Below are 26,612 nucleotides of genomic sequence, written 5' to 3'. Positions count from 1 at the left end.
CACACACACACACACACACACACACACACACACACCAGTGTTTCCTGTACTGGTTTTTTGGTTTTCAGTCCTGTCCTGAGTTTACTCATGGACACATTCCAGGATCAGCATCATAATATATACTGCTGTTTCAGTGCTTTTATTTCAGGATGTGTGTACTGCCTATATAGATTTCTCATACACTGAAAACTGAATTACAATTGTAACCCAATGTATAAACACTTTTTAGACCACTGCAGGTAAATGAAGACAATAAAAACACTTTTAGAGATGATGTCAACATGAGTTTAAATCTCATAGCTCACCACTCCAAGCAGTAGGGGTCTGCTGATTTCCAGGTTAGCTCTCCAAGCAAAAAACATTGAGTAGACCACCAGCATGGCGGTCAACAGCCAGGACACTGAGCGACACGTCCTAGGACAGGCCACTAATTATTCAGTACACAAATATTGTTCACATTTGTCATCATCACTTCATGAATAGTACTAAATACTCCTGTACTGTCTTTTCCTTATATCTAGTCTAATATATCATTTTCTGTTTACTCTGTAAAAATATACTCATTTTGAATAAGTCTGTCAAAATATTAACGCATGGATGGAGATCACAAGCCCGAGAGCAAATGTATACGCCAGCCAGCTAAGAGGTGCATGATTGATTTTCTAATGCAGACTGAGTCATAATGAGCTGCTGCCAACCGCTGAATCACATACCCATTACAGTACAGCTGTAAAATGTACTTATACACTAAAAAGAAAACATGTTACCCTTATGGCAATAACAAATCATCATCTGAACCTGATGATACACTTTGAAGCCGGAGAAAATGACTTTTAGTTTTCCTGTCGACATATTGCTCTGATGGTTCCACTGGCCACTTACACATACTGTAAATATTTTGTTTTTGTTTTGCCTTCACATTATGCAAAACAGGTAAAAAAGACTGTTTTGTTATTAAATGTCCTGATGCTCTTTACATACAAACAGTTGCACTCAATATTTTAACATTAGGTAAATTAGCATTTGCATGGTTTCCCTTTGGCACCCTATGAAATGACCTTGCTCTTTTTCATCTCTGTGTGCATGCAGCCAAGTTTATCAAAGTGCAGCCCAGGAGAGGGAGAAGCAAGGGGTGGCTGGTGCCCTACAGACCCCCGGGGCTTCACTAGGCTTTATCAGCTCCACCCCACAGACCCCAGAAAAGGCACTGCTGTTATGAATTACTGGATCACGCCACCACACTGCCACATGCAGATACTATACATATAAGCAGTGATTTACTTCCACACGCAAACAGTTTTTTTTGAAAATCCAAAATACACATCAACCTCTCTTGATTTGAATGTGGAGCGTTGCGACAGCTTGACAGTTAGGTGCCTCAGTGTTTTTTTGTATTCTTTTTTTCTAAGATCAGCATTTTGTCAGTGGTTTTGTTCCCTGTCTTTTACTCGGGGGGATTAGATTTTTGGTTGAAGCGGCTGCTGAGATGTGTGTGACAGAGTTTGGTGTTTTGTATGCCGGCGTCTCGCTCATCCTACCTGTCCCATGAGGATAGGAGGAGGCCTATTCCTGCCAGCACCACAACAGGAAGCGAAAGGTCTGCCAGGCAGTGGTCCAACTGGGCCCTGCACACAAACACACATATAATATATATGATGGACACCAAAGACAAACTCAATTACCCTCCCTGCTACTGAACTCAAGGACAGCAGTTATTAAACGCCCTCCATCCTCTATCAAAACAAACTCCTTGGACTGTGCACTCCTCCTTTCAATCGGATTGACAGATACGAATGACTGTGTCATCCGCCCCCCGCTGCCCCATCCTCTCCTCACAGCGCCTGTCAGTCACAGAGCGCTTGCTCAGAGCAGAGAGATAGTTTCCTGGCTCTTCCTTAATACCCATCTCTATTTGACAGCTTATTGAGTCTCTATATCTCCCAATGTACACTATGTGTGAATGTGCTCACCAGTGTGTGTTTGTGGGTGTGTGTGTGTGTCAGCTCCTCCAGTGGGTTTACGTCTCTAGTGCGACATGCCTGTCATGTTCGCCTCTCTTCCCCATCTTGAAGGTGTGCTTGTCCATCAAGCAACAGGGGTGATGGGAAGGGGTGGGTTCCTGGCAGAGGGGGGGCTGGTAGTGGGGGGTCTTAAGACTCACATGTACACCCCCCTCCTTCCCATCAGCTGGAGGAAGATACCACGAGTGGGATGACTGCTGTGGTGGTGGTGGTAACAGGGGAGAAAGGGAGAGAATCGGGTGGAGGAGGTGGGGGGTTCTGGAGTGGAAAAATACAATTTCTCCAGCTCTATTGCAGTGTCTGTCATCACAGCTTGTCACGCTTAAACACCAGAGCTGAGTGATCATTTCAAACTGCTGGAGAAACAGAACACAGCGATTTGGCCCTCTAAGCAGGTTCAGTTCTGCTTTGATGGGGAGAGAGCGGAATGGGAAGAACAAAAGCTGCTGGGGAGAAGAAAGCGGGAGAGAGATGGGCTGCGGAAATGACTCTGGGCTCTCAGAACAGATTGGAGTGTCTGTGGTTAAACCTGTGTAAAACATCAGAACCAGTGCAGAAAGAGGTTGGGTCCTCCATCTCTAGAACCATCGCGTGTGCCCTCACATCAAATCTCTAGAGTTTGCTTTCCTTCTCCATCTTAGAATCTACTGTATAAGTAAAAACAGAACACAAAGGTTGTAAAGACACACAGTAAATGGGCCAGTATACTCTGTCCAAACTGCTTGTTGGATGGTCGAACATCTTAGGAAACCCCTCCACCCATACCTTTCCAACACCAGATTGGCAGGCCGTGTCCGACCATTTCTAAACCGATGATCACCCCCTACCCCACCCACTATATAACTATATCATTGTAAATTGAATAGCTTTGGGTTTTGGACTGTTGGTCAGACAAAACAAGCAATTTCAGGACGTCACTTTGGGCTCTGGAAGACTATGATGGGCATTTTTTATTATGTTATTGACTAAATGATTAACTAATTATTACAATAACTTGAATAAATAATCAATACAATAGTCTGTATATTATTTTGATAATAAAAGTAAAGTAAGTAGTTGTATTCTTAAAAGACAATCTTACACTAAAATGCAATGTGGCATACCCAGGCATTGCATAAGCAACATAAGATGTCAAGAGGTCATGTCATTTTAAAGAGCTAGGATTAACCAATACATACTGTGAATATGTATGAACTCAGTTAACATACAGCATACAGTTAACCAGTTTAATCAAGATTTAAAATAATAATACCTGTGTGAACAATTTAGTCAAAAGAAAGACAAAAAGGTGAAAAAAAATGCCAAGCAGACTCACTTTAGCATTGTGGTCAAATTTACAGAGCTCTCTGTCTTTGCCTGCAAACACAAAAAGGAAAACAATGAAAACCATTGGTATACAAGATAAAAATGTCAGAGCACATACATTGACTAATGGCACATGATAAAAAAATCTAGACTACTTTGTTTGTAGCAGGGAAAGCAACACATACCAGATTGAAGGTGCCATATTCAGCCCTCAGCAGGTGGGTCAGCAGGCCTGACAGGGTGGTCTGATCCCCCCAGCTCCAGCGGGCTGTGTTGAGGTAGGAGGAGATGGGCAGGTAGATGTACGGCAGAAAGCCAGCGAGGAAACACACTCCTAGGGACACAAAGCCACGCAAAGACAGCTCCTGTCGAGATCATATGGAAAAAGATGTTCTCCAAAAGGTATGTAAACACACATTCAAAAAAGCAGCATCCTAAAAAATCCAATTTAAATGGGATGGCAACAAAACTGTGGAGAATAACAGAAATCTATTGTAAGTTCACAATCATCTCTCAACATTAAACTATTCTGAAGTTTGTTGGGAACCTGGTGAAGCATCTCTGATCTCTCTGAATGGTTTCCTGATCCTACTTTGGTTAATGAAGAAAAGACAGGAACATTTTTCTCAGCAATATTCCATTTTATCTCTTTTTCTACTTCTGTAGAATGTAATTATTGGATCTATAATTGTTGACTGCACACAGCTGTACATACAACTGATATATATCAATTCTCTTGCCTGTCTTGGGGTTTCTTAAACACAATTTTAGAATCTGTTCTATGAGCTTTTATAAACAAGACTCCAGAACATACCCTGCAAGAGTAAAGTCGGTGAAGGACCCAGGGAATGATGACCAGTACATACAGCACCAGGGTGTGCTGGTTACAGAGGCCCAAGCCACAGCAGAGCGCTCCCAAATGTGCAATCTGACAAGGTTGAGCATTTTAGTACAGCACCGTGAGTTCAATTTCAAGCTATCTTAACATGCCATCTAAGGAATGATCAGAGGACACTGAAAGACACCAGTGAGGTGTGCTACACAGAGTTACCTTCCTCCTCTGGGTGGTGTTTTCAGCACAGTGAAAGCTAGCAGTCAAGAAGAACAGTAGACCGACAAAAAGGTTGTTGAGGGTGAAGACCTCTGCCACCATGGACCACTGCCAGCTCAGCCTGGACACAGCAAACAGCCCTCCAGCCAGTACTGCTCCAGGACCAGGACCTGTCAACCTGACAGTGACAGAGGAGGGCACTTCATATTTATACACAACTTTAGAAAGATCTGTGACTTTCCACACAGACCCAGAAATATCTTATGTTTACTTAAAATCCCACACAGTTCTAACCAAACTGAGTAATCAGCCATCAGGAGGAGTCATACACTGATAGATCAACTAAAATGCTGTTTTGTTTATTTGATAATTATTTTTCACTATAGGGTCACTGCAATCATTAAAAATCTTTGGACTAAAAGGAATCAGAAAATCATCTTTTAAAATGTTTAAATATACCAATCCTAGAGTGACTTTTAGCTCTTAAGTCATTTCTAAAAGCTGCAGAACTTCTACTGTTTTTGGCAGTATTTTATTTGACTAAAGTTACTGCACTGACACAAAAAAGGCAGGACAACAATGTCAGCAGCTTCACGCAAAATTTTAATTATGCAGTTGAAAAAAGCCAACACTTCCCCCAGACTAATTTGGGGACCCATTATAATCTTCCTTCGACCCAAGTTTGATTCTCGGACAAGACCTTGAAAAACAGTGAATTGGGCCATTCACATATCATGAGAACTCCCTCCCTAGCATGAGGTTGATCTGGAGCAGACTGGCACAGAACCCACCGTGGTAGAGATAGTACTTTATCCTCAGCTTCTTAAATATAATGTGTGCACAAAAGTTTTCCCTTCCTCCTCTCCTGTACTGTCTCCATCTCCTTTGCGGTAATTGAAGCAAACTTGGGATAATCTGTCATACGCTAAGACCCACCACTTACGAAAATGAGAGGCAGAGGGGGAGAGAGAGAGAGAGAGAGAGGCGACAAATGATGAGGAGAAGGGAAAGAAAAGAAAAATAGTGCAGAGAAGTGTGTGTTAAAAGGGTGAGACAGTGTGCAGGATAAAGGATGAAATAAAGAAAAAGGAAGAAAAAAAGTTCAAGAAGAGAGAAGGGGAAAAAAATGAAGAAAAAAAAAACGCAGCCCAGTCCCCGGCATGCTGGCTCTGAAATATGAGCAGGCTCGACAATTAGGGAAGTCAGGCAGTATGGCCCTTTCCGCCATTGTGTGGAGTGGCTTAGAGTCCTCATCAGCCTATCAGCTAACTGACAGGCAGAGAGCTGCTCTATTCAGCACCGCAGATACAAGCTGCAGGCCAAACGGCTGCCAGGTCCCTTATGACCCCACAATCCCTTGCCGGTGACAGCTTCAAGCTCCATAGCAAATTAGGCGCTCTCACATTACAATCGCAGAAGACAGATTCCATTAACGGTATCTGAAATTGAGTAGAGAGCAGGCCTGTTATCAGACCTGACTCATAAGCACCGCCATTAATCACAAGGCATGATACCATTTATACATTTCCAGCTCTCTGCCTGCCGCTGTGATAGTCAGCCACAAAAGGCCTGATGAGACTTAGGCTAGGGGAACAATGGAGCTTTCTGAGGAAAGCGCGGTAAATCAGGAAAAAAAAGAGGGAGAGCGAGAGGATGGTAGGGAAAAAAACCCTCTTGCTTGCTGACTACGTCCCCTTTTTTTCTTGGGTTTTCTCTCTCCACTATTTTTCCTCTGTGTTCACTGTAAGGCGAGCATGGTGAATGAGTATGCATATGTGTGTGTGTGTGCACTTGAAAGGGGGTGGACTGTGTTGATGGGGTGTCTAGGAGTGGGTCTTAATAAGAGATAGCAGCGTCTTTCTTGCTGCACCGCTCCAGGAATTAGTTGTAACTTGAAGGAAGGATGAAGAAGGATGGGGGGGGGGGGCAGATGGGGACTTTTTGTTGAGGTGCAGAGACCCCCCGCACCCATAATTTTACCTCCCTGCATGACAATTAACCCAGAGCTCTTACACCTAGCAGGGGGGCTGATTTTGGGGTAGCACTGGGTACAGAACAGTCGTGGGGGTCCACAGACGAGGTTATTACACCAGTATGTTCCTGCACTCGTCACATATGCAGAGACACACACAAACATGCACACACAAACACACACATTCCTGTTCTTCAACTTCTTTATTCTCCCTGAGTGCCTGACAAATCTCTCTGTTAGAGCTTGTCAGTCCGCAAGAGCCCAGTGATGTGTATACAGTGCAGGCTGTAAATGACCTGTCTGTCTGCGCGGGACCACCTGGGTCCCAGTCAGCCTCTCCACAGCTCATTCTCCAGGCTGGCTGCTCCCAGGGCGCACAGATAAAGCAGGACACATTCTGACACCAGTGTGGCCGTGTTCCCTGTTATCAAAACTCAATGCTGTGCAGGATTCTGCAGTGCTGAAATGTTGTGGCTCAGTGACAATGGCCTGGTTGAGACGTGGCGGGAGAATAACACGGCTGACAACAAGACTATTCTACCCTGAACTGATCCAGCCTGCCAAAATGTCTGTGTACTTGGGTAATTAACTGACTGACAAATACAATCAAAAAATCCTTGGAACTTGGATATAATGTAAGTGGTTTGAAAAAAAATTAGCTTTTAAATGTATATTTTTGCAAAAAAATTATTTAAAAAAGGAATAAAATGATGAAATAGGAAAAATGAGAAAATTCTTATACAAAATATAATACAATTCAAATGGAAAGATCAAAAGGTAAATGAAAAACGAATGACGACAATGGCAATGTCCCCTTCAAGGACACAAGAAAACCTCAATAAAATACTTTGAAGTGTCAAAAAGGGACCTGCCTCATTCACCCCCTCAGTTCTACAGTATGGGCCAGAGACGTGCCAGCACCAGTCGTCTGTGCTAAATAACAGCACACAAAAAGCCTACACCAGCACTCTGCACTGAATGAAGCTTCACAATGCTGCTGGCCATGGGACCCACTGTCACACACCACCGTGGGGAACAGACAATACCACAGCTGTGCCATCGCGGATCAGCACTGCACTGTTCTCTAACCAAGTGGTGGTTTGGGGAAGCAGTGCTGGAAAAGAATCATACATTCCTGAAGAGGGTAGAGAGTCCGAGAGAGGAGGTGGCCAGCTCGGGCTGAGGCGGAGGTTTCCAGCTGGCCCTCAATGACACCCCAGGGCTCTCCTCTAGGCAGGACACCAGGCAGGGTACTTAGTAGCTATTATATGGCGGTGGTAAGTGTCTGATGCATTGCTTTGAAATTTCAAAGCCTAACAGCAATTCATATACAAATCCGGGCATTTAAATCATACGTTATGTATATGTGTTCGAAAATAAAATACTACGAAGTGTTTTAAAGTCAGTCAGTGTATTTATTACGGCTGAACAATATTTCAGTATTATCATTTATTCCCTTTCAGTGAAACTATATCATTACAATATTATAATATCGTTGTTTTTGTTTTTTGTAAAGGGGTGCTCCTCCAGTTTACCCAAGCTTGTCAACAGAGTAATAGTCAACCTGTGTAAGCAGATGTAGGATGCCTTCTGTGGCTTTGGACGAGATTTCCGGTGGGGGGGGGATTAAATATGCTACTGATTTGCATTATGTGAAAAGTGGGTTGGCAATTTGAACTATATTTTATACCAAATGTCAGGATATCTCAGTCTCTCCAGGTTTTGTCTTTTGTTTTGACTTTACTGTATCTCTCTCTGTCCCCTAACTTTTTGTAAGTGCAACACTAAATCACTGGAGTGTCATAAATAAATAATAGTATTATAAAATTATACTATATTATTATGGTTTTTATTTTACGTGTGAAGAGCATAAATTGGCCATATCATGATACTTATTGATATCAGAAAACATTTCTTACCAATACCATGATATTGATTCCAGCCTTTTAACAGATATAATATTGATATCATCAGTGTGATAATATGAACTTGCTATCCTGCTCCTTCACTTGTTTGTATCATATATTTTTTTCTAAATGATTTGGTATGAAATTATCTTCCATAAGCATTGTCATCACAAAAATTTCCCTTAGGTAACAAATATATATTATTTGATTCTTTCAGTATTGCACAGCCCTGATCCTTTTTATCTAACAGAATTTCAAACAATATATGCCGCAGCCTAATTTTCAGCCAGTCACCAAACAAGGCATTTCCATGTCTTTCCTGCCTCTTCCGGTGAGCAAAGAGGAGGCTGTCTGCTCGAACAGAGAGGAGGATAAATAAGGGTCCCGGCTCTGCTGCTCAGACACCCCTCCTCCAGGAGAGCGCTCCAGAGCTCCAAGTGCGTGTAAAATTAATCACCACAATTCTGCTCAAACAATGCAGCCACTGACATGACAATTTCTCCCAGAATGCCATCTTAATCTCCACCCAACACACAAAAATTACAGGAAGAGGGCAAAAAAACAATTTACAAAAATCCTGTGTTTATGCAATTCATTGAATACCATTTTATTGCTGCTTTTTCCAACAAAGTCATTAGGCACACACCAGTGATACATAAATGTTGCTGTATAGATTCCATTAACTAATTCTGGGTGAATTGTAATTGCCGAGTCTGATCCGTCTCCGTGCCTGGTGCCTTATTAAGACCGCCTGTGGTGGGTGAGGAATGTAATATTGACGTCCGAGGCAGACACAATCTCGGGCCCACGGGCGAAAGGAATATTAAACTGGTACTGTATTCTGCTGTCTATCTAGCCCTCCTCCCTCCTCCTCTCTATCCCCATCCCATAGCCAGTAATGAGGAAATAACATCTTCATTAGACATCTGTTTAACTGTATTAGAGGATGAGTCCTGGGGGAACCATTGGTCATGCTGAGGATGGGGGGAGTAAAAGAGGTCTGTTGGACTACAATATGACGGATGAGATACTGCAGAAATGGAACAAAAGGTCCAGAGATTGGGCCTTTTAAATAGACAAACCTAAAAATGTCTTGCATTTTCAGAAGAAAACAGGAATATGTGTATTCTCTATCGCCACTTGGGATGAAGATTTTATCCGACCATAGCAGATGTGAGAGGGAGGGACAGCCTTACCACCTGCAGGGAGAGGTGAGAACATTATCCAAAAAAAAACCCAACTCTATTCAGCTGTTTCCAAGATACTGCAACACACACTCATGACATCTAGAAAAAACAAAACTACGCAAAAAGCTGTAAAACAACAATCAACCCACACACATTGCTCTTGACATGACCCCAAACAAGATACACGCAACCCCAAGCCTGTAGAAAAACAATACACCTGAGAGAGGAGGGAAAGCGCCATCAGGACCATATGGTGGAGGTCCTTATAAGGAGCTGGGGATGGCACTACGCCCACCCTCTGGTCCACTGAGGTATCAGCTGTGCCACATGGGCCAGCTCTTGGCGGGAGAGCCTCTCGCAGGTGTGCATTTTGTTTAGAGGACCGCCAGGGAAAGGGGAGGCCAGACACGTTTGGTGTGCCTCAACGGTCCTGTTATGTAATCATGTGATCAAACAAAAAGTGCTGATGACTGAACATTGTGAGGTTGTTTTTCTGCTCTGATGGCTGTCAGCACGCTAGCGTGTATGCTTCTGGTTTCTCAGGATAAGCTCGGGAATGGAGAGAGATTCCTCCCAGGTAGCAGAGATTCAGAGCAGCTTTAGCAGATAAACTTTGAAACGAGAGAGCACAGAATACCGAGCTGTCTGGATTATCCCGCTATGAAGGGTGCATTCCTCTAGAGACTCATGGCTGAGGCCTTTAGCATTCCATGGTCCAAATGCTTCTTTCTGTGAACCTCCAAGTGCAATCGATAGTAATTATCATTACGTCCACCATCCTCAAAGGCTTGTCAGGCCATGGTGTGAAAACATAACAAGACATGCAATTTGGCCATCAAACCATATGATCAAGCCAAGAGAACTGTAATTGACAAATCAAAGGGAGGCTAAGTGCTACATTTAAACTTATGTGAGAGAGAGAAGTGGCTTCCAAGCCTATCAACTTACATTCCCCCACATTAAACACGGCAATCTGGCCGACTAATTTAAATTGATACATCAAAGGCTTGCCATGTTGGGTATACTCCAGATGAATTTCAAGGTCTTACAATTTACTATTTCAGAGAAACTGCCTTCAAGTAGCCGTATTAACTTCAATATATTTTGCCATTTGAATATAATCACACAAAGCGATGATTTGTTTGGGGGGAAAAGTCTACTTCTCAGTTGACGCAAACCTAAAAATAAAAAGTAGTGAAAAAGTTTATAAGGGCCTCAAAGGGACAAACAACTAAATACATTACAGAACTTAATTATGTTGGGAAAAGACACAGCAAAGTGGTGTCACTGCAAGGACAGAGCAGGTATGAACGGGTGTCAACTGGTCAGTTTTGGCATTTCATCTGAGGGAAAAGGCATGGCCAGAGAATCCCCGCAGGGATGTGGCATCAAATCTATGCCAATGTTGCTGGTATGGTCAAAGCACCCAATTCCATCTATGCCAGAACCGAGAGCGAGGTCTTGACCATCCAAAAACCCTCACCCTCCTCATCTTTTGCCCTCTCCAGTAACCACTCACCAGGCGAGGTGTGCCAGCTGATCCACGGCCACAGGCTCATCCGCAACTAGGCCTTGAGCAGATAATGACTAAAACCTTTTATGCTTATTTTTCAAATTGAAAGCGTAGATTATACGTTCATACTTTAGAGCTTATATGGTGTGACTGTGTGCTCTGGCTGAGGTCCTCACTATGCATCATCCCTTGTTAGGGGGTTGGGAGGGTTGGAGGTCCACATAATGACTTTTTACTTGACCATAATCCAAAATGTGATCTAAAGCCCCAGAGATTACAAACAAGGCTACAGTTAACATGTACACTGTTAGCCAAATATCACCCAGACTGCATGGATATTTTCTGGCCTCAAAATAACTGTCTGTAAATGTCTGGCCAAGAGTCCAATCGTCCATTTGACAGGTAACTCATTAAATGCATTAAGACTGTGGGAGTAGTAAAGATTGAAAGCCAGAAAACCCCCAAAGGAGTGCAGTGTTCTTTCCCTTTTTTTGTTCTTTCTTTATACTTTTCTTATCCCCTATCCTGTCCTGGGCAGAGTGGTTGAAGCAGGGAGGTTTTGATTCACCTCTGAGACACAGTAAGGTGGGGCAGGGTCTAGGGCTGGGGCGATTCGTCGACGTAATCGATTACGTAAATACGTCGACGCGTCGCTGCATCCGGTGTGGGATTATCCCGGACAAGCTCCAGCTACAAGACCGCGGCTTTGACCGTCTAAAGTTTGGAGTATTTCAGACAGACACTCAACAACGTGCTGCTCCGTGAGCTCTCTGAACTGGAAACAGCTTCACTGCAGCACAACTGCTGTCCACGAACACGTGAAACGAAAGTATCCCGGAGCACTTTGTCTAGACAGCAGCACCGCAAATCGTGTTTACTTTCTGTTGCCACACAAGCACGGCACATTATCAGCACGAGGACACGTAGTATTTCTTCATTGCCTTCATGTTAAAAGTAATTTCTGCCCCGCTGCTGTCATGGTAACGTAACGTTACAGTCGTGTAACGATCGACTGTTTCATATTTTCTGTTTATTTAATGGCCACGTATGAGCGAGAAAACAGCTGAATCTAATTACAGACAATCTGTGACTGTCTGGACAGTCTGAGTCCTTTCAGGTGTTCACTGATGCAGAAATACATTTGATTATCATACTGCATTACTTAATATTGAAATGAATCCATGGCAGAAACATTTAAAGTTTTAAGTAAAGTAGCCTAATTAATGTCTGTAGTTGTTATTATCACAACACATCAGTGACGTGGAAATTTGATTCATTTTAAGATTTGCTGCTGTTGTCATTATTCTAATGTGCTTCATCAGGATGATTGAATAAAATATAGATTTATTGATTAGACATGTTTTTGATATTTATTTTGGATAAATTGGTATGTTAATCGAGTAATAGGCAACTTTTCTTTCTTTAGAATAAACAAAATTAGTCGTTAGATTAATCGACTAATCGAAAAAATAATCATTAGATTAATTGACTTGAAAAATAATCGATATGTATAGCCCTAGCAGGGTCTAAGGCTGATGCAGTCTTGGCTTAGGGCCAGCCCCCTAGGGAGAACTTCCTCACTAGCCCCTGCCCTACTGCAGCAGAGTTGACCCTGTACCTTGACCTACTCCGGACCACCTACCACCTAGCACACACTGGCCAAGCACAAAGGAAGTACTGGGAACACACAAAACTTCATTTTCACCTGCTTTCACTGTACAGCAGGAAGAAATTACATCATATTCAACAATTCCTATTCTGGATGAGTAAATTAGAAGTATATGCCATGCTTGGAAATGCCCCAGTATGCATAAACAGTGACAAAAAGGAAAAATGTTGACACTAAGCTGCCACCAACAATGCTATGTGAAAAATTACTAAGATCAGCAAAAGGGTGATGTAAGGTAGTCCGACCAACCATGGGAGATAATCACACACAAAGGGGAAAAGGGGAAAATACTCCTTACATGATAGGGTCAGCAGCAGGAGAAACTGCAGGGTAGTAGATGGCAATGCAGAGACAGTAAACTGTGGCCATGACTGAGCGAGGGGGGAGATGGTTGAAGAGAGAGGAGAGGGAGGAGCAGAGTTAGCGATCCTGTCCCCCTGAGAGCCAGGAGGCAAGAAAGGGGAGATAAGAAATCGTGCCATGTCAGGATTGGGAGCATGCTGGGCAGTGGGGGGGGGGGCAGGAGAACAGGGAAGTCTGGTGGCGGATGGAGGGCACGATAATTGTGATATACATACACACGCACAGTCACAACGGGTGGCTGATGGGTAAACAGGCAGGCCAGGGTGGTGGGAAGGAGGAGGGTGACCGAGCTCTGCTCCTGAATACTGAACAGAGGATCAGGAACGACACTGCCAGTCTGTCAGGACCCAAAAATATTGGGGTCTGTTCTAGACAGAATCAAGATGCAAAAAAGTAGTAGTAGTGGAATGTTTAAGACCCCATCCACTTTTTTAAGTGGATGGGGCTTTTGTTATTACTTCCTTTGGATGTTTGACTTTTTCTATACAAATTGATGAATGTGCAAAGTTTGTCACTACAAGGCTGTTGTCAGATTTGCTGAAGGGGGAAAGGCTTCTCTGTGCTTTCCTGAAATCTAAGTTTGAGACATGCATACAAGCACATTTTTGTGGCATCTTGTGTAGATGACAATTATGAGAGAAAACTAGACCACTAAAACTGCCCTGCATTATTTTTTACTGAAACAGTAAAGTAGTAAACTCAAAGCACAGTAATCGCAGAACAGAGGAATAACACAAAAACATCAATAAATTGTGGGAAATGACATAATAAACGCATATTTCATATGCTTACCTGCAAACAGAAATGCAGAGGGCACCACAGGCTGCAGACCCCAGCATACTACTCATCAGGTTGACGCTGTGGGCTGGAGACAGTGAAGGCAAAAGACACATAGCCAGGCGAGCTAGTAAGGTGAAGAGAGGGTATCCTGGAGGATGGGCCACCTACAAACAAAATGACATGAAAAAGTATGAAATCCAAATCTAGAGCACATAAAACAAGGTATTGCTTAATTCAAGATGTATTTGAGTGGATAGCAGGCTAAGATGGTGATAGCAAAGATTTACTTTGTTTTAAAAATAACTGGAGGAAAAAAAGCACAAATTCAAAAGCTAGAGAGAATATAGGAGGTGACCACTAAGCAATAGTAAAGCAGATGGTGTTAAGGAGCATTATGAATGTGTTAGTTTTACAAGCCCCTTCTGACTGAGTGGGGAAATCTAGTTGCTCTTCTGCCCTCAGTAGATCCAAGCAGTGGTTCACTGTAGAGCTGCAGTGATGGAAGAAGCAGACAGATCCTGCCAGGCATGACCGCAAACTGACTCTGCTATGATACCAGGGCCCTCCTCTCCCTCTCTTCCTCCCTCTTCTGTTCCTCTGGCCTCTTCCCAAGGACAGTGCATCTCCCCGGAGCCCGTGGTAGAGCACGTGGTGCTCGCCAGCCCTGGCCCCCAAACCACCTCCGAGCCGCAGTCATTCTCGCCTGGGGGATCTCGGCAATCACAGCAATTAGCCGCTAAGTCTCCTCCACCCAGATAAGGGCTCAGTCATTAAACACAGGCTCATTCCCTGGCACTGATAACACCAGCCATGCAGGCAGGGAGAAGGGGCAGCTCTTCAAAAGAACACAGAACTGAAAGGTGAGAGTGTAACTACCTCAGCGGTCAACTCAGACACGGCAACTCCTTGGTTATGTTCACACAGAAACAACTTCACCCATAGGACGGGTTGAGGATGGAGCATGTAGGTCAAGAGAAGTCAAAGGGGCAAAAGAGAAGAAGCAAAGTAAAGAATGAAGAAAGAAACAGACAGCGACTCAGCGGACAGCTTGTTGAACTAAGTTAGCACCAGACAGGTAGGTATCCCACCAAAATGAGCATCACTTAAGAGGATGTGGAGCACGTGGAGAAGGACTGTGTGGCCGACTGGAGTGGACAGACGTGCAGCAAGAGGACAGCTGAGGGACAAAGGCCACAGGGACCATGGCAAAGCAGAACTCTAGAGCTCTGGGGATCAGAAAGGGGGGGCAGGCAGCCTGGGGCCCAGGGACGGCCTGCAAGGCCCTGGGGAGGCCTGAAAGGCAGAGAGGCAGGCCACACGGACTGCAGCACTAACGGCAGGATTACTGGCATAGTGACACCGACACAGCCTCCCTAAAAGGATCACAGCGGCGTAATAAACTTTATTAAATAATAAAACTTATTATAACTGTTAACCCGATTTAGTTCATTCTTCGCGGCTTACACACACACAAAAAAAGAGGGGTGGATATAATAAGCCTTATACCGTACATAAGGCAAAGCCTACAAAAGCCATCGCCTTACCATTGACTTTAATTGGATTTGAAAAACGGGTTGCAAATTATAGCATTCTCTACTTGCAACTTAGTAAAATAAGTGTATAGAACAGAGGGGGGAAAACCTGTGGACTGAAAGTAAATTAATCTGCTTTCTGCCCATGCTTAATTAAACTTCCTTAATGCTTATAAGAGTTAATGAGTGAATTGATTAAACAATACAGCTAATACTTACCCCCAGCTCACAAGCAGTGGTGATCAGCTCTCCTGTGGAAGAGAATAGGGGAGGAAATTAATGTAAACCCAATAATTATTATTAAGAGACAAGTCTGCTCCCAAAGTTTTCCCAAATCAAATACTTGCACTGGGGTTTTGCATTAATTTGCCAGGATCAAAACCTACAAATCTTCCCAGTGTGACATTTCCTAAGCGGCATGCTCATTCTCTTCATCTCTCGCTTCTCCCCTGATGCCTACCTCCTTTCCTCCAGCACATACACATAGATATAAACACACACACACACACACACACAAACCATTAGACTCCTTCTCCAACGCTCTGTCACACAAAGACACACATATGCTGATCTGAGAATAATGCTTCCAGTCCCATCCTCCCCATGCACCAGGGTCCTTTCCCTTCCTCTTTCTTCTGCCGCTCTACATGCCTCTTTCCTGCTCCCACACTCCCAGTGTCTCAATGTCTCCTTTAGTCCGTTGGGCACAAACAGAAAGGCAACGTTGGTGACAGTCACAGAATGAGGTAAGCTGTAAAAATAAGAGCCGGCTGCACAATTTTTTGACAAGCTCTGTGTGAGGCGCAGCACAAAGTGAAAAGAAAACCCCTAAAAGCTATTTGAGGAAGCTTTAATGTATCTGGGCACAAACCCATTTGTGCCAGAATACACCCAGAGCGTTTCAAATTATACTGATTTCTCACCCAATGTTTGCATCTCCCACTCATGAAAATTGAAATTTGGTTCAGATTAAATGACAGTGATAAATGTTTTGGGTTCAAGACAGCTCCCTCTACTGGTACCATTTAGGTAGTCAACTCCTCCATCCGAAAAAAGCAAATTAACAGCAGTGACCTTGTTTCCTGCACCAGCACTGAAAGAATAATTAGTCTATTACTTCACCTGCATACAAGCTATGTAGGATGCCTGATAGATCCATAAATATAGCCGAGGAAACAAATCACATTAAAAAGGTAAAGGGGTTTTTAATTATTTTTTTAAGCAAACATTAAAAATGGCAACAGAGTATGGCTGGTTATTTAAGTATTTTTACATATTCAAAATAAACATTTAAAGAGCAAGAACATGGGCCCCATTGCAGCACCAACCATTATGGAACAGAACAGCTGTATTTCAGATGGCATTGGCTACATCACGAATTTTGCAACCTTGCCGATACAGTGAATTATTATGCCTAAATTTCTGCCACATGAGGAGCCCCAACTCTTATCAGTCTAATGGACCATGAAGTCAGAACTCCTCCACCTGCACAGCTTAAATGTTTTCACAGCTCTATTTCACCTGGCATGAGCCGCCAGCTACCTGCCATCATTTTTACATCACACTTTCTCATCCCTCATCGGTTTCTCAATTTCACTCATTTTCCCTCAGTAGTGGCACACTTTTACACCATTCAACGCAGAAAAACTCAAACTAATATTGAGCCAAAAAAATCCATCTCAGTGCCACAGAGACGCAGTTCTGCAGCCCCAGTACTAAAAAGGGAAAATATTGACTCAACCGGGTAGCAGCATGGGTGCCAAGAGTCTTTGTGATAGTGGAGCATGGGCACCCACACCAGTCTTCCCATAATCCCCATCATTTCCACACTCCACATTCCTAAACAACAGCGTACCCGCGGGGCTGTGCTCAAGCCTCTCCAGGGCACATCACACCTAAAGAGATTAGGACACAGAGACGGAGACCTGGAGAATTCGGAAGGGTGTTCAGCTGGCACTATCAGAGCGGGCATCCTGCACCGTCCCTAAACACTGTGGAGAAGGGGCTGGCCATTTTTTCAAAGGCCCCGTTCGCTAGACAGCAGCACAACCAGCAGGGCTACTCAGCGCTCCAATTGCCTGCTCTCTCCTCGTCTCTGCTCGCTCATATCTGGCCAAGCTTTTCATATGCTTTCATTTTGCAAAATGTGCATTCCACCACCACAGCAGCGTGTATGCCAGAGCAGTGCAAACATAACAAGCAGAGCCTTCACGCCACATTTACAAGTTTGTAACCTAGCTATCACTTCTAAACACTGTTTGTAATTGTACAAGGCAGTCCTTCATAAACTGCATTACAAGAATGTTGGAATACACATTGGCCTACAACATAGGAAGGTACTGAGTGAAATACATGTGGGTCCACTGTTAAACCTTGTTACAGAAGAGTGCAAATTAAAGGTATGCACACACACGTTACTTAATTTAAACAAACACCACATACTATTTTATAAAGTCAATGGCTGTAAACAATACTTTGTCATTAAAAATGGTGTCGGTATTGCCCGCCTTGGTTGTTCTACAATTTTTCTTCTCTTGGCTTCTGAAGACACAAAGCAAAAGGAGAATGATTGCATATAGGTAAAAGGATGACATTTTTTATTAAATGAATAATAATCTATTAATAACTTTATGAATAACTGCTGTGGCTCAGGAGGGAGAGTGGGTTGCCCGTTAATCGGAAGGTCGGCGGTTCAATCCCCAGCACCTCCAAGCTGCATGTCGAAGTGTCCTTGGGCAAGATACTGAACCCCAAATTGCCTTTGGCGGCTGTTCCGCCAGTGTGTGAATGAAAAGACTAGAAAGGTGCTATACAAATACGGAGCATTTACATTTATTTCAGTGCAGGTAATGGAAATTAGGAGTGGGTCAAATGGGCAAAGTTAATATTGTGATAATGATCATAGAATAAACTCATGTTAATGCATTGGGCCACATTTGTTTTCGATCCTGACTGCCATCATTAAAATATTTTTAGATTTAAAAGAAACCTCTCTTCTCAGATCATTTCTAGTGTCAAAAGTAACACTGAATTCCTTCTAAAAGCATTATCTAGAAATGTAATGAAATCAAATACACTGCAAGAACTTTCAAGACCTTTTCAAAGCTCATTCATAAAATAAAATAAATAAACTGTGTTGTCTCACCAGGGAAGGAAATCAGTCTTTGTCTCACATGAACACAGTAAAAACAATAAAAAATATTGAATACAACATAATGGGGAAACTTTACCATTGTTTTTTTCATTATACTGATTGCACATGATACACATAATACCTTAGAGATCTTTTTATTTGTTAGAAATGTTCCTCCAAAAGTCATTATCTCGAATGCTTTTACATTCAATTCTACCTTAACGCTGAACCATTCAACAGAGTAGACTGCAGGTAGTCTTGCAGGTGAATTTAAAACTATTAATGGTGGACCTTTTGAAAGATGGTGTCTTAGATTTCGTAAGTCAATCAGTGTGTATATTAAAATCAACAAATCACTGTTTAAGTATGTTATTCTCAAGCAAGAATGTTGGCACATGGTTGAGGTACCTGCAGTACCACGGACAGCACCCGTTCATTGCAGCGGCGACGCAAACAAGGCGCCACACGATTGGCTGCCCCGCAACACAACAAAACCACATGACCAGATGAGCATTAGCTAGGTGGCTAGCACCAACCTGAGTCTCCACCGGGGACAGTCCTCTGCACACAGGGCACATACAGAGCGGCGACAAAAGCGACCGTAGCACATGTCAGTATCCAGCTTGTCCTCTCCTCCGCAGCCATTTTTTCTTTCTGGATAAATACCGAGAGTTCTGCTAATGTCGACTAACTAGCGGGCTAGCAAACGTTAGCGTCCACACATTACGGGCGCTTTAAATAGAACCGTAAACTAAGTTAACCTGATAACCGATGTTAAGCAAGAGCTGAAGTATAGTTAATATGACACCAAGTACATATTTAACTTAACTTTATTTGCGCAGGCTCGACAGTTGGCTCAATTGAACCGTTTCTGTTCCCGGGAAGTGGCAGCCTGATTCTCGCCAACGAGATAAACTCGCGATACTATATGAAGCGCCATCCCTAAAAGTTACAGCATCCATCGAGCTAGTTGTGATTTATATTGTCTCTGGATAATATAACAATTAACGTTGATTGTGGCGGTGGAAGACAAGTGTTTTTCCTCGGACGTGTTGCCTGTGAAACTGTGAGACTTGGAATGAAAGGCTGAGATCTCTCTCATCGCTTCTGTTCACATGGCTGACTGAGGGAGGGTCTGCATCTGTTGGCCACACAGGATACTGTGTGTAAATTCATCTGAACATAACTACAATATTTAATAATACTAGCCTTTCTTTATTTTATTTTTTATAAATTTGCTTGTGTTTTTTTCAGGTATAATACAGATGTGTAATAGGGTTTACATTCTATCGGCAGTCAAATATGAAATGATTACATTCATTCAGGTGACGCTTTTATCCAAATTGCTGGCACTCGAACGCCAGTCTCCCACCCCAGAGGGGTTCCATCACTGCCCCAGTGATTATGATTATTATGTACAAATAATAAAATAATAAGTTTTGCCAACTGCATTTTCAGTGTCAAGAATTAACTCTAAATCTAAACTTTTATGGACAACATCAGGTCCTTAAGGTCCACAAAGGAATAGAAATTTTAACATCCACATTTTCACAAGTGGGCAAATCCATCTGCTGAAGAACATATGTGATACAATCAGGAGCCACAAATAGAAGCTACTTGTAGTGAGATTATTTTAAAAGGATCTTTCAAAATTTGAACATCCAATCTTTATTATAAATCATGATTATGTCTTTGTGCCTACCTTATGTGTATAAGGTGTGAAAGTGGCTAATAGATCTTATTCAAGTTAGTAAACCTGACTCAATGGCGCAGCCCCTGTTCCTTCACATTTGGCTGCAACTAAATGTGTCCTGTCCTACATTTTATTCGCTATTGTTCTGTTGTTGTAGATGCAGCCGAAACCTGTTTTCTCAGTGGACTGTGCTGTGGAAGAATTTGGTGACGCTCAATGCATTACAAGCGGTTCAATACAGAGGGCCAGCGAAAGATTGTTGACATTCCAGGTAAACCCAAACTCAAACATAGCTGCCTGTCTTATCCGGTTTGGAGCCTTTAAAAAAAGAAAAAGCTCCACCGTAGCGCTCTTTAAACTCCCAGGAGTTGAAGTACGACAGATGGATTACATGTTTTATTGTGGCCAGCCTTTTCTCAAAACAAAGAAAAGACAGTTTTTTGTGGTGCACTGGCAGCGAGCAGACTCTGGGTCTCGTAGTAAGAGTAATACTACATTTGAACACGATCATACTAGTTATGGCAGCTAATACAAAATTAAGTGTCGCAGAAAAGCACTAGATTATAACTGAAACAAGATACATGCACCCATAGATGTCTCACAAGTGTCCGTATTTCACAGGTTGAAGGGTGACTGTAATAAAGAAATTGCCCTATTGAACTGATAATAATCCCAGCCCACCATAAATGAGTCTGATCCCTCAGTAAATTGAGCCCTTGGTGAGGTGGAGTGGTGTCAGCACCTAGCCAACTCTCGGATGGCTCTCTAATCCTCGCTTCCCTCTCACCACCACCCTCATCGTCTAATCAGTCTTGAACACACACATGACGCTCACACCCATCCGACACACACACCCAAGCACTCACCCTTCCTCACACTTGGGCTCAGCCATCTCTTCAGTGTGATGTCACTGCTAATCCACGCTTGGTTATCCGCTGGGCTGCAGTGCTGCCAGAGGGATATGGGGAGGAGATGGAGTGAATTTGGGGGATGTGCAGGAGGGGAGGGGGGGTTGTAATCAGGCACGTCATAAAGTCTCTAAAACCACCACTTCCATTAGCCCCCGCCACATGGAGAACCAAAGTCTTGCACCCAACCAAATTGAACAGCATATGCACAAATGCTCAATGGAGTGTTAATATGAACGCATATTTCAGCTCTGATAGGAAAGATAAAACACACAGTGAGTATATTCACAGAGGCCTGTCACTCCTATTCCAGGCACAGAATAATCATTAGAGAGCCCTCTGGATTAAGCACATCCTCCAGCAACCTCACGCCTAGCCCGATCCCCATGCATCCAGAAAATGCAAGGCCTTTTTATTGACAACTTGTCCAAACAGAGGAATTACCCACATGGTTGAGGCCCTTGTTCCATATGGCACCAAGCTATTAACAAACATTAGTTGACTGTAATAGCAGTGGTATTAAATTCATTATCTTTTCAGATTGTATGTGAGGTGTGTGTGAATGTGTGTGTGGTGTTAGAGTGCATGGACACACAGTCAATGTGTTTCCAGTGTGCGTGATTAGAGACTTCTAATGTTCCAGCTCTGGGGATTTGTAGCATGAGATAAGAAAGGGCATTAATTGTGAATTGTGACGGTCCAACAGAGCAAAACTGTTGAAATGTGCGCATGTTTCCGTTTGCTGAATCCTTTTTACACTAACAATCTCACATATTGTCTCGCATAGAAATGCGTCCCTGATTGTTGTTGATTTTTTTTTTAAACTCGGAACCTCACAAAAACACACATGCATGAGCAAGTGGCTTACGAAACCGCTGAGTGAAATTCAATCTATTTGATTTTGTATTTTCCTCACTTACCACATATCTGTTTTAATCTTACCTTAAGCATCCTTGAAATGAGGTGTAATCCAGTTAAGCCCTTTTGAATCTGCTTCACAGCCATATTACACCCATTCATCGTCCCATAAACATTCTCACTACTAAACAGTTGCTCGCAGAGAGTGTCCACAAGCCAGAATCCACACACTGTATATGTTAAAAGCTCAAAAATGGTGGTGTTTGCATTTGGGCAAGTGTGACGCAGGCACTGCCAGGTAGACTCTTCCTAGGTTGAAAAAAGTTACAGTAATGAGAAATATAACAAATCACAAAATATGATACGGCAGACAATACTATAATGATTTTGATTTGCAAATGTTGATTTATTAGCACTAATGACAAATGTATAATAGATAATAAAGTTAGTTATTCATCACCTCATTCAGAGCTAAATAAAGTCATTCTGGTGACCCACTACTTCCTATCATCCAAAACGGTCCCCCTCTCTATTACTGAGAAAACTATGGACCAATATTCTGACTGTAAGACAAGTATTTGTAATAATATTCCAAACTATGAATCAAATTCTTGGCCAAACAAAACAAGTCAAATTCCCTGCATTTTCCATAAAATGTAGTGAGGCCTTGAACCAGTGAAGAAGTCTTCAGAGAGATTAATTCTCCGCTGTGATCCTGTTTTCATTACAAGAAGCAAGAGACTCAAACACACATAATAACAGGGTGCACTGCTGTTCCTTTGTAACATGTGGCTACCTAAATGATCCTAAATAAGATAGATGACAAGGATAAAGCAAATCATAATCGGGATTTTGCACAATGGAACATAATAGTCTGAAGAGAACAAGGGACAACATACAGAGCTCCTGCTTCAATCGCCCGGAGCAGCACACCTAGTCGAGAGCAATTAAAATGAGAGGATTCAATTTTGTCAAACACCAGGAACCTAAGATAAATCTTGTATCTCATTTTGCAGCGGAGGACACTCCCTCATGCCGGTGCTATCATGTTTGTTATGGTATTTTTAAGAAACAGCTGGCTACCGACAGAGTTGGTAAAACAACCCCCTTCCACGAATGACGCTAATCCCAATCATGTCTGTGTGAGACCCAGGGGTGAGAGAGAGGGAGAGTCGGGTAAGACTGGGAATGAAAGATGGCCTCAGACTGTGGTGGTGGAAAATTTAGACAGAGCAGGGGGAGGGGGGGAGAAATCCACTTACTTGAACTGATAAAGATTTAATTAACACAAGACTGCAATTACTCTATAATTAAAGTAATTTGTCCCCTTGTTTGGATGAGTAGGCAAGACGCCACATGTGCCTCTGTAAGAGCAGATGAGAGAGAAAGAGGGCATCAGAGGCTCAGATACTCTTAATGTCTGAATTTAATGCTTCATTTTCCAAACCTATTTTCCCCTCATATGTTCTAATAAAATATGTGTATCAGCTTCTCTTTAGCCTGTGTTTATTTGCCTTTTATTTGACAACTCATTTGTTATTCATTGAGAAAGTAATAAGCTGAGTAGGCTGAGTACAATGTATCATCAAGAGCCACATGAAATAGTAAATAGGGCTGATATAATCATAATCCTCTTCAAACTGCACTGCATACAGCTTGAATTGTGTAACTTTGCCCCTGCAAAGCTTGCTGAAAGCTAAAGCAGAAACAATACACCCCCCAAAAAAGTGCTGATTTTGTTTGACAAGCTCACATTGCGTTTGACCTTGGGCGTGGAGAAAGAAAGGTGAACCCAACTTACAGGAAAATATCAATGCAGTGTTGGTAAGTGTCGAAAACAGTCTCTGTAACAAATAGTGACTAACCACACAAGACAGAAATAGTGCCACCGTGCCATGGGGGTCCAATTTGCCGTGAGGTAAAAAAAAATGGCTGCCAAGTTTACTATATTAAAAACCAGGGGGACAAATGTGTCTTCTGTTTGCTTCTGAGGGTTGTATGTACTGTTACTTAATTTACACGAGGGTGAGACGCACTATCTCTTATTTACAGATGATGATCTGCATATAATTTGCCTCAGTTTCTTGCTGGGTAATTGAGGTAAATATCACACAGCCTTCAACTTGCCAGCTAAGGTGTCCTGCTGATAGCTTGGCGCACCGCCCGCAGCCACCTGTGGCATTTCACATGTTGGGTCTCGGGGAAACAGGGTGCAAAGAAGCACATAGAACTGAAGCTGAACCCTTTAAAACAGCTAGTTGAAGCTATGTGACAGCTGGGTGCCAGACAGTTGTTGCACATATATATTTGCACAAACATATACATGTATATATATATATATATATATATATATATATATATGTATCTCACAGGTGCCACAAGTTAGGATCCGAACTAATCTTTTAAATACCAAAGTCACACAAAAAGCTTTAAAAAGCTTAAATCACACAATAAGCTGGCAGCGGTAACATTAAAATTACTGTTTTTGTCAATGGAGTTTGGTGGCTTTGAAGAGAGCAATATAACAGCTAATTCTGGTTAAACACAGGATCTTACTCTTTAAACAACAATTCAAATGCATTCAATTCTATTGTTACTGTTTGTGTCCTGAGCCCTTTTGGGTGGACAGACGAAGATTGTAGATAGGGGCTGTTGTGCGGGTCACCTGTGAGGTTAAAGGCGTATTTCCGTTTGCCTGATAAACGGGAACTGCCTGCCCTGGGAGGTTTCCTGCATTTGGTCTTCCGCGATGAAAGACAATAAATTTCTTAATCAGGAGAAAGGTACTGGATATGGTGTCCAGTATTTTGGCTCGTACATGCATTCGCCAGTGTGTTTATAATCTCTTCATTGCTCAAAATTGCTGACACTGGACACTTTCTTGCTGATTCAGTCAGTGTTACAGTGTCACACTTCACACCGAAAACACAAGATGGCGCCAATGTGGTAATGACGTCTGATTTCATTCAATATATTCAGACTTTCATTCCATATATTCAGACTTCATTCCATATATTCAGACTTTCATTCAATATATACAGACTTCCATTCCATATATTCAGACCTTCTTTCCATATTCCATTCTTGTAGTCAATCCAGGCGGTACACAGATTGGTCTGCCTGGTCTTGCAGTCGAGTGACTGCTCTATCAACCAGTAGCTGGTGCTTGGCTCCCCTAGTATTACTGCCCATTCCCTTCTGGGCCCTGTCCATGTATTGAGCCATGTGCCTACTCATCTTAGCCTCTATGATGCCTGACAGGAGCTTCCATGTTGTGCAGAGGCAGGTTATTGGCCGGTAGTTGGATGGGATTGTTCCCTTCTGGGGATCCTTCATGATCAGGACTGTCTGTCTTTGGGTTAACCATTCTTGGTGGGTCCCATCCATCAGCAGTTGGTTCATTTGTGCTGCCAGGTGTTCATGGAGTGCAGTTAGTTAGTATACCATGAGGAGGCAGCAAGGAAGTCCGGCACAGCCAAATACCTACAGAGAGTAAGGCAGGTCCTGAAAAGTCAGCTGAATGGGAAAAACAAGATCCGAGCCATCTACACATACGCCCTGCCAGTCATCAGATACCCTACTGGTATAATAAACTGGCCAAAGGAGGAGATAAAGGCTACTGACATCATGACAAGAAAGCTCCTCACAATGCATGGAGGGTTTCAACCCAAATCCAGCACCCTGAGACTGTACACCAAGCGTAGCAAGGGAGGCCGAGGGCTAGTGAGTGTCAAGACCACTGTCCAGGATGAAACAACAAAGATCCAAGAGTACATCAGGAAGATGGCCCCCAAACATAAAGGGCTTAGTGAATACCTCAGACAGCAGAAACCCGAGGGTGAGGACAAGGAAGATGAAGAACCTTCATGGAGGAACAAGCCGCTGCACGGCATGTACCACAGACAAATAGAAGAAGTGGCTGATATCAAGAAATCCTACCAGTGGCTGGAAAAGGCTAGACTAAAGGACAGCACAGAAGCACTAATCATAGCGGCACAAGAACAGGCACTCCCCAGGTGCAGACTGTGCAAGGATGCCCCTGAGACAGTACAGCACATAACAGCACGGTGTAAGATGCAAGCAGGAAGTGCGTATATGGAACGCCATAACCAGGTAGCTGGCATAGCGTACAGGAACATCTGCCATGAGTATGGGCTGGAAGTCCCAAGGTCAAAATGGAAGACACCTCCTAAGGTAGTTGAGAATGACCAAGCTAAGATCCTGTGGGATCCAGACTGACAAACTGGTGATGGTTAACCAACCAGACATTGTGTTGATCGACAAACAGCAGAAGAAGGCTGCAGTGATAGATGTGGCAATCCCAAGCGACAGCAACATCAAGAAGAAGGAACACGGGAAGCTTGAGAAATACCGAGGGCTGAAAGAGGAGCTAGAAAAGATGTGGAAAGTAAGATCAACAGTGGTGCCAGTGGTGATCGGAGCACTGGGGGCTGTGACCCCCAAACTGGGAGAGTGGCTACAGCAGATTCCAGGTACAACATCAGAGGTCTCTGTCCAGAAGAGTGCAGTCCTAGGAACAGCTAAGATACTGCGCAGAATCCTCTAACTCCCAGGCCTCTGGTAGAGGATGGGAGCTTGAGGATGACACATAACACCCCGCAAGGGGTGAGAGGGGGATTTTTTAAAATATATATATATAGCTGTTAAAATGTTTTGAGGTTTATAATGCAAGTCTCTCAACTCATAGAGCAGACTGGCA

General features: G+C 43.0%; 2 protein-coding genes across 3 annotated transcripts in view; one reads left to right on the top strand and one right to left on the bottom strand.

The window, feature by feature from the left end:
- tmem260 (transmembrane protein 260) overlaps positions 1-19,468 on the bottom strand; it is a 28,485-nt gene extending 9,017 nt beyond the window's left edge. Inside the window, exons 1-9 of one of the 2 annotated variants that reach the window (XM_046062700.1) lie at positions 19,262-19,468; positions 15,520-15,551; positions 13,781-13,932; positions 4,378-4,555; positions 4,141-4,254; positions 3,512-3,691; positions 3,337-3,377; positions 1,539-1,625; positions 306-414 (exon numbers count right to left, since the gene is read on the bottom strand). In XM_046062700.1, coding sequence (XP_045918656.1) covers positions 306-414; positions 1,539-1,625; positions 3,337-3,377; positions 3,512-3,691; positions 4,141-4,254; positions 4,378-4,555; positions 13,781-13,881 — 810 coding nt within the window. In that variant the 5' untranslated portion in view covers positions 13,882-13,932; positions 15,520-15,551; positions 19,262-19,468. Of the gene's footprint in view, positions 1-305; positions 415-1,538; positions 1,626-3,336; positions 3,378-3,511; positions 3,692-4,140; positions 4,255-4,377; positions 4,556-13,780; positions 13,933-15,519; positions 15,552-18,969 lie in introns of both variants that reach the window. The other variant, XM_046062699.1, reaches the window with a different exon arrangement.
- Positions 18,912-26,612, top strand: part of vcpkmt (valosin containing protein lysine (K) methyltransferase) — a 56,946-nt gene continuing 49,245 nt past the window's right edge. The window contains exons 1-2 of the mRNA XM_046062703.1: positions 18,912-19,043; positions 20,284-20,397. Coding sequence (XP_045918659.1) covers positions 20,284-20,397 — 114 coding nt within the window. The 5' untranslated portion in view covers positions 18,912-19,043. The remainder of the gene's footprint in view (positions 19,044-20,283; positions 20,398-26,612) is intronic.

This window comes from Micropterus dolomieu, linkage group LG11 (genome assembly GCF_021292245.1).
Source record: "Micropterus dolomieu isolate WLL.071019.BEF.003 ecotype Adirondacks linkage group LG11, ASM2129224v1, whole genome shotgun sequence".
Taxonomy (NCBI): domain Eukaryota; kingdom Metazoa; phylum Chordata; class Actinopteri; order Centrarchiformes; family Centrarchidae; genus Micropterus; species Micropterus dolomieu.
This window is presented reverse-complemented; position numbering and strand designations above follow the sequence as displayed.